The 8,566-nt window shown below is 34.8% G+C and overlaps 1 protein-coding gene across 1 annotated transcript in view; it reads right to left on the bottom strand.

Moving 5' to 3' along the window:
- Positions 1–2,169: 2,169 nt before the first annotated feature.
- Positions 2,170–8,566, bottom strand: part of LOC110011357 (ubiquitin carboxyl-terminal hydrolase 12-like) — a 30,592-nt gene continuing 24,195 nt past the window's right edge. The window contains exons 5-13 of the mRNA XM_020691361.1: positions 5,787–5,842; positions 5,500–5,677; positions 5,316–5,421; positions 5,164–5,231; positions 4,978–5,043; positions 4,563–4,628; positions 4,264–4,350; positions 2,365–2,481; positions 2,170–2,244 (exon numbers count right to left, since the gene is read on the bottom strand). Of these exons, the coding sequence (XP_020547020.1) occupies positions 2,170–2,244; positions 2,365–2,481; positions 4,264–4,350; positions 4,563–4,628; positions 4,978–5,043; positions 5,164–5,231; positions 5,316–5,421; positions 5,500–5,677; positions 5,787–5,842 (819 nt within the window). The remainder of the gene's footprint in view (positions 2,245–2,364; positions 2,482–4,263; positions 4,351–4,562; positions 4,629–4,977; positions 5,044–5,163; positions 5,232–5,315; positions 5,422–5,499; positions 5,678–5,786; positions 5,843–8,566) is intronic.

The raw sequence follows: 8,566 nt of genomic DNA, 5'->3' as shown, positions 1-8,566 counted from the left end.
GAAAGGTTAATTTGGAAGTGTTTTAGGCCTATAAAAGGCACATACCAGCCATGCATAAGGGATACGATCGAATTATTCAAGAATTGATCCAAGATTATAATATATTGAGTGTTCTCTTAATTTGGAGAGTTATATAGTTGTTTTAGCTTTGGTGAAACCTTTGCTTTGTCAATCTAGTCTATTAGATTGGTGATTCAAATTCACAAACCTTCCAATTCGTGCTTGACCCAAGTGTGTTGTTGTGTGGATTGGTTTACTCGTGCTCGTGGTTGGTTGAATGTTCTAAGTAGTAGAACGTGGTTGGCTTTTTACATTCTTCAGGTCACGGACCAATTTATCCATTTCTAGCCTACGCCGTAAAGATCGGGCCACTCATGGTCAATACCATATCCTGATGTTGAGAAACAAGGCAAAACCAATAACAAAACAAAATACACACAGTCCAGGTGAATTAAATCCACCCAAACATGTGGCCTGTTTTGGTTTATCTTGGAGATGGTCCGAAAATGAATAAAAGTGGTATGATATTATAATCGTATTTTAATAAACACCCACTGAATAAATAAAAAAAAAAAAAGAAACTTACACAAAACCCCTATAGTACGTATCTCTTTCAATGAATCTAATTCCTAAGACTTAACATTTTATAAAAACACACATATATCACAAAACCCAAATGAATATTTATATTGACATTAAATCTTAGGGGATAAGGTAATTATCCACTTTCATTTGTTACTTTGTCCTTTCAAATGTTCTTATGCATAAGAAAATTTTAGTCCTACTAACCTTAAAATATTACCAATTTCGCAATCCCAAGAACTAGGACAAAAACCAACAAATACAATGACCTCATGAGAATAAATGAGAAATAAGACAATTCTACTGCGCCAAAATTTTTAAAAGTTACTATGGTTTATCGAAGCTGGTGGTAGTGGGGAGGATAACAACAAGATTGAGCACAAGGAGAAGAGTAATGACAATACATAAACACCTTCAATTGCTCTTCAATCTATCTCCTTATCTATCTATCTATATATATATATATTTCTATATATAGAATTAAAAAAATAGACATCTCCCAACAGTAATGTACATTGAGCCAAGTATAATTAACAATTAGAAGTAGACTCATACAACAAATCTAGAATACGATTCTCATTGTCCATTCTAAAGCAGTTGATTAGTCATCCACGACACAAATTTAGAACACCCACAATAAGCTATTGGATTACATGTGAATCGACAGGAAACCCTACAACAAGAGAAGCTCTCCAATATATGTACAACTATGTATATTACACTCTTAACTTTGATTAATGTTTTACGGGTGAATAGCAATTTACCCCACTATTTATAGGGAGGTAAATTGCTCCATTTTGAAAAATATAGGGAGGTAAATTGTTGTATTTTAAAAATTACAGGAAGGTAAATCGCTATTTATTTTTTCATAAGGGGGTAATTTGCTCATTTGCGATATGACAAGGGGGTTGCATGCGTTTTTTCAAATGTTTTACTTATGATTTTTCAAGATTTGGCTATGTAAGGACCCCACTGGCGGCCACACTCCTAAATGTATATCCTCAAAGGCTTGTTATGTGAGGTGCAATACTGAAAAGAAGAGGTTATTGTATATCTTAGTTAGAACTATTCTTATAAAAAACATAAACATATCACTGCAACTGCAGATATAAAACAAATATATGTCATGAATTCGTAAACTCAGTACGTTGCATGTCTTATTTTCATTTTTAGAGCAACTACGGTACGTCTTGTGTTCTATAGCATGTCATATTAAGTTTTCTCTTTGCACGTAAGGGTTAGGGCTCATAATATAGCAATCAACTTATCTGTTCAATAGATAACTAAAAGGACATGCAGCATGAAATGAAATTTTTATGTTTCTGCAAAACGTCCGGCAAGGTTATCAACATCGAGTAACAAAATCAAATTTATTAAAAAAAATAAAAATAAAACAAGGTATAAATTACCTAATTTGCTGCAGGAGGCCTTCTAGGGGGGTATTGTTAACGTGTTCCAGTCCAAGATATTGCTACCAAGAAACACAAAGACTGCTTCTCTATAGAGTCAAAATATATTATGAAATTTAAGCGCATCTGCATATAAATATTGTCACAGAATGTATCTGTGTGAGAGAGTGAGTGAGACCTAGAAATGGTCGAACAAAGTATCTGAGTCCTCCAAGTATTGTGCTTGACTATGCGACACAAAAGCACATCTCCACTGCATAAAATCGAGAAGATTCAAGCAGAAAGTAGAAGTTGTAGCATGCCTAACCACATAAGCATCATACCATCATTTTTATTTAAAGTGATAGTAACAATTAGACTTGGGCTGTAATACCTTGGAAAATTCCTCATATCGTACTTGCAACTTGTTCTGCACACGAACCTCAATACGAGACAAAGTTTCACCATCATTGATCATCAATAAAAATGGCTTTCCAAGATTTTTAATTCGCTGCTAGAAGCAAAATGAATGTATAAGAGTTAAAAGTCAGAAATTAAAAGTAACAAAATGAAGTGACACACATGAATCAAACATTTACTGGGGCCAAGAAATTTCTCTTCATCTGGAATCTGCAATGAGAAATTATAAAAGTGGAGAAATTATTGATATTAAAGTACGTTATTTCACCATCATTGATCATCAATAAAAATGGCTTTCCAAGATTTTTAATTCGCTGCTAGAAGCAAAATGAATGTATAAGAGTTAAAAGTCAGAAATTAAAAGTAACAAAATGAAGTGACACACATGAATCAAACATTTACTGGGGCCAAGAAATTTCTCTTCATCTGGAATCTGCAATGAGAAATTATAAAAGTGGAGAAATTATTGATATTAAAGATGAACGTATGGGGAAGCCAATTTTAAAGGAAAAAGTGTTGTAGCCTATAAAATTCGGGAGAAACAGACGCTACAACCCTTTTTCCTTTAAAATTGGCTTCCCCATACGTTCATCTTTAATATCAAGAATTTCTCCACTTCTATAATTTCTCATTGCAGATTCCAGAGGAAGAGAAATTTCTTGGCCCAAGTAAATGATTGATTCATGTGTGTCACTTCATTTTGTTACTTTTATTTTCTGACTTTTAATTCTTATATATTCATTTTGCTTCTGGCAACAAATTAAAAATCTTGGCAAGCCGTTTTTATTGATGATCAATGATGGTGAAACTTTGTCTCGTATCAAGGTTCGTGTGCAGAACAAGTTGCAAGTACGAGATGAGAAATTTTCCAAGGTATTACAGCCCAAGTCTAATTGTTACAATCACTTTAAATGAAAATGATGGTATGATGCTTATGTGGTTAGGCATGCTACAACTTCTACTTTTTGCTTGAATCTTCTCGATTTTATGCAGTGGAGATTTGCTTTTGTGTCGCATAGTCAAACAGACCTCCTGTTTAATATACGCATCTGCATGTAAATATTCTCACAGAGTGTGTCTTTTTGAGAGACTGAGTGAGACTTGGAAATGGTCAAACAAAGCATCTGTGTCCTCCAAATATTCTGCTTGACTATGCGACACAAAAGCAAATCTCCACTATCATAAAATGGAGAATTTTGAAGCAGAAAGTCGAAGTTGTAGCATGCCTAACCACATAAGCATCATACCATAATTTTCATTTAAAGTGATTGTAACAATTAGGGTAAATTATATTTTTGGTCCCATAAGTGGACCTATTTACAATTGTGGTCCGCACTCAGGCCAATTCGCACATTTACTTGTGGGACCAAAATTAGAAACATGTCCACTTATGGGACCAAAAATATAATTTATCCTTATTTTGATTGTATTGACTAACGGAGAGAGTAACTGTCGTAATCAATTGGATGGAAATTCCTCAATGGTCCTCAAATTGAAAAAGAAAAAATCACATATGGGACTCAATGTGCGAATTGGTCTGAGTATGGAACCAAAATTGGAAGCAGATCCATTTGTGGGACAAAAATATAATTTACCCGTAACAATTAGGCTCGAGCTGTAATACCTTGGAAATTTCCTCATCTCGTACTTGCAACTTGTTCAGCACACGAACCTTGATACGACAAAGTTTCACCATCATTGATCTTCAATAAAAATGGCTCGCCAGGATTTTTAATTCGCTGCCAGATGCAAAATTAATATATAAGAATTAAAAGTAAGAAAATGAAAGAGATGCACTTGCAGTTGAATTAGAGAGGTAGGACGAGTACAAATTTCTGAGGAAAACTATGAAGTAACAAACTGAAAATACTACCATCTGCTTTTGAGCATCCTCGTGCATGAAGTGACACACATGAATCAAACATTTACTTAGGCCAAGAAACTTATCTTCCTCTGGAATCTGCAATGAGAAATTATAGAAATGGAGAAATTGTTGATATTAAAGATGAACATATGGGGAGCCAATTTTAAAGGAAAAAGTGTCGTAGCCTATCATAGACACAGTACTGACATGGAAAGCAATTAGCAAGATATTTTTTGTTATGTGTATCACCTGAAAAATTCAAGCATTTATATACATAGACACACATATGTATAGAGATAGAAACAGACCTCCTCTGTTCGTAAAGTCCAGCGATTGTCATTTATTGCTGCGATCTTATCACTATTAGGATATATCTGTAGGAACTTGGAGTTTCAGCAACTTAAAAAAATAAGCATAGAAGGCTAGACATAAGGAATTTCTAACATCCATTTGGAAACACAATATATAATTTACTAAGTGAAGACCACATGGGCAAAATACAAAAACCTAGGAACTACTGAGACTCAACTTCCAAGTCAGAGTGCATATCTCTGACACGTGCAATTTGTGTGCAGTCAACCCATACAAGATTTTCAGCGTAAAATAAATTGAATTTAACTATTTAAGTTGGATTATTAAGTAAAATTTTAGAAGAATATTATTTTGATATTAATATTACTAAACTAATAAATGAAACAAAAAGAAGATGCAATAATTCAGGACCTTATAGATCTTGTGCAAGAATACTACTAGCAACCTGAGCTCTGCATTTGGACAAGAAAGTTTCACCTGTTTAACGTAAACATTGCAAAAGTTAAAAATCATATAACGCTATGTTATGCGATGAATCTTAGAATTCTAGGAACACACACACACACACTCCCGGTAATAACTTGTCAGCTATATTACCTTCTCCTTGAGATGCTCAAGCACATCACCAACAGTTCTTTCTTTTGGCAGCCTAATACTATGAGTTTCTAGCTATATATGGAAAACAAATAAGATATTTAATGTTTGCTAAATATAAAATAAATTTGCAAGTCTTGCATATGTATGATTACTCACTTCAGAGTTCGCCACATAGCTGAAAGCTAGTTTAAGGATTCTCAACTCTTGCAATTCTGGCAGAGGTATATCCACTACTTCAAAGTACAAAATATCAAAAAGCTGAACAAGAAAGTATTGCTTTGTTAGTTTCACACCCTCATCAAATGAATCCCGACTTAGAGTTATATGAATGCATACATGGTTATAATGCAGCGGCATCTCTAATAAATTTTCTACTCCTTGATATCTTATCGGATGAGCTTTTGGTCGCTGAGAGTAGATATTGTGTGATGTAAGCCGTAGTTTGGATGGATCATCAACTCCGAGTTGGTTCGCTACTTTTCTAACAACTTCATCATTTGAATCAAGCTTTGACGTTCACAATTAGTGGAATTTGAATAGCAGCGTTAAGTGGATCAATATTACCAATCATAACATAGGAAATTACACTCTAGAATTAAAAGTCTATCTTCTATTGAACTCACAGTTGTAAATAAAATTCATCCTTTTCAGGCTTTTCGAAGGAGCGAAAGTGGATAACCTGCAGAACAACAAACCAAAAAGGTCAGGATATATTAGATGAAGTTAGAAGCATCTCATCATTGATTTAAATGAGGAAAAAGAATACTTTTAGACTTAGAACCATTATTTTGGGGTCACTGAAAGGAAATAGATGTTATAAATGGGGTACATTGAGTAACTAATAGTGTCCAGGTATGCACAAGCACATGCACACCAAGATAATGGGAATCAAGACTAGGTGCAAGAGAAAGAGCAAAAATTTTATAGAATCATGGAAGATAATACGATGAGATCACTCGATAATATTATACTCCGATATGATTCATTGTTTCTCGAAAGTGAGAACGTACAAATTTTATATTTTGTGTATTTTTAAGAAAATAATAGCATCAAATACCAAAATACTTCAATAGGTAAAACCTTTTGTAGTCAAACAAATAATACGGGCTAGGAAAATAATTAATTATGCTTTGTTCAGGCAATTAACGTATACAATAGTCAATATGAGGCACAACATCGACTATGTGATAAAAGGGACCATTTCAAGGAGGAGAAATGCAAAGAGAGAAAATAAAAGAGAAGTCGAAGAGCAATAAAGCACACAAACATAGGCATCACACTAAGATAACGAGAAACAAGGAGCAAGAGAGGGAGAAATAGAAAGAGGGAGGAATCTCAAAGAATCGAGCAAGATAATATGATGAGATCTGTTCGGAAATTTATCCACAAAATGATGAACCCAAATTAAACAATAACTACAGAGATAATGGTGGATTTGAAAACCCTTATACAATAATTGCAGATCAATGAATAAAGAAAGAATAACAGAAAAATAGCAATATGGAAAGCATTAAAGTAACTGGCTCAAGAGTTAGATCTGGTAACCGAATGGCCAAGCGCCAACCCAGTCGGCAACCCTCATGGTTGCAAAAAATCCACAAAGCTACCAAAACACAATGACCCACAAAGAGGCCACTTAGGCTTCGTTTAGAATCACTCAGAATTCCACTAAGAAGTTTCTTTCACACTCAGCAAATATTCCACAAAGTATTTCATGAAAAGGGGTTTTAGTTTTGCTGTTGTTCTATCTCTTTAAAACCATAGAAGACCGATATACATATATAGATAGATAGAATACAGACACAGAGATAGAAAGAGGTGAGATGATGAGAGATTTCCAAGAGCATTGGAAACTTGGGAGGAACAAAACCAGAGATAGAAAGGAGGGAGAGAAAGAGGCATCGGCTGAATAGTGGAAGGATAAGGTTAAGTAGTGATTTAGGGTTAAGTAGAAGAAGGGTCCAGTAATGGGCCGGGCGAACAACTGGGCTGCCATCCAAGTGGGGGGGGAATGGGCCAAAAAATCCAACAACGTCATTGGATAATATAACATTATACTCCAGAATGATTCATGCTTTCTTGGAGAGGCAATGTACATGTTTTATAGTTTTTATAATTTTAAGCGAATAATTGCATCAGATATCCAAAAACATCAATAGGTAAAATTTTTTTATGAAACAAATAATATGGGCTAGGAAGGTAATTTAACTACGCTATCTTTAGTTAGCTTATACAATAGTCAATATGCAACACATCACTCACTATGTCAAGGAGGAGAAACACGTAGAGAAAAATAAAAGATAAGTTGGAGAGCAAGCAAGAACGTAAATATCCAATCTAAATGGGTTGTTCATCTTAAGAGGATTGCAGCATAGGGTGCTTGCAATAGCAAGCTCCAATGTGGCAAATACGAGTCTCATCTATGTTAGCCCTCTTATTGCTATTTTTAAGTATAAAATTCAACTAAAAACATAATGATTCATTTTCTAGGCGCGAGATATTGGATAAGTGTAGACTCGAGACAGCTAGAGATATGGTTTTCAATCTAATGGAAAGCTACTATATGAAGTCTAATATTATAAATAACTATTGATATTACACTACAAAGGGAACCTATAGAAGAGAATTTCAGTGAGAAGGAACTATTTGAAAGAATAACAAGGACAACATCTAGTAGAGATATACTCTCATTAAAAATAATTAAAAGTTGAAGGTTAGAAGGAAGTACGCACGTGCATGCTCATCTGCACCTAGGTCCGGATGGAGGAATGTATAAAGTGAGTTTTGACATAAATGCGCATCCGCATCTACGTCGGGAGAGAGGAAGACATGAAGTGAGCTTGACGTAAATGCTTATCCGCATCTATGTCTGGAGGGAGGAACCTGAGCTTGTCGTAAATGCTCATCCGCATCTAGGCTTGGAGGGAGGAAGACATGGAGTAAGTGTGACATGCATGCTCATCCGCATCTAAGTTCAGAGGGAGGAAGGTGAAAAAAGTTAGCTTGTCTTCCATGGTAATGCACATCTAGGTCTAGATGGTGGAAATTAAAAAATGAGTAAGTGAGACGGACATGCTCATTCGCATCTAACTTCGGAGGGAGAAAACTGAAAAGTAGTGAGCATGATGTACATGCTCTCCCATGTTTAGGTTTGGAGGAAGAAGGTTTAGAAAGAAGTCAGCTTGACTTGCATGCTCATCCATGTCTACGTATGGAGGGAGGAAAGTATGAGAGGTTTCATATTTCTCTAAATTCGAATAACCAAAAAATTGCAAGAAAGTTGAAATTTGTACATGGTTTTCTGTCTCATCAAATGAAACCTCCTTCAAAAACTTTTTTGGTTCAATGTCAGAGAATAACTAGGAAACACCCAACTTATTTAAAATAATCCTATAAAGCAAGC

The sequence above is a fragment of the Sesamum indicum genome, unplaced genomic scaffold (genome assembly GCF_000512975.1).
Source record: "Sesamum indicum cultivar Zhongzhi No. 13 unplaced genomic scaffold, S_indicum_v1.0 scaffold00175, whole genome shotgun sequence".
NCBI classification, from domain to species: Eukaryota; Viridiplantae; Streptophyta; class Magnoliopsida; order Lamiales; family Pedaliaceae; genus Sesamum; species Sesamum indicum.
The sequence above is the reverse complement of the archived record's forward strand: the minus strand, read 5'-3'. Positions and strand labels throughout refer to the sequence as shown.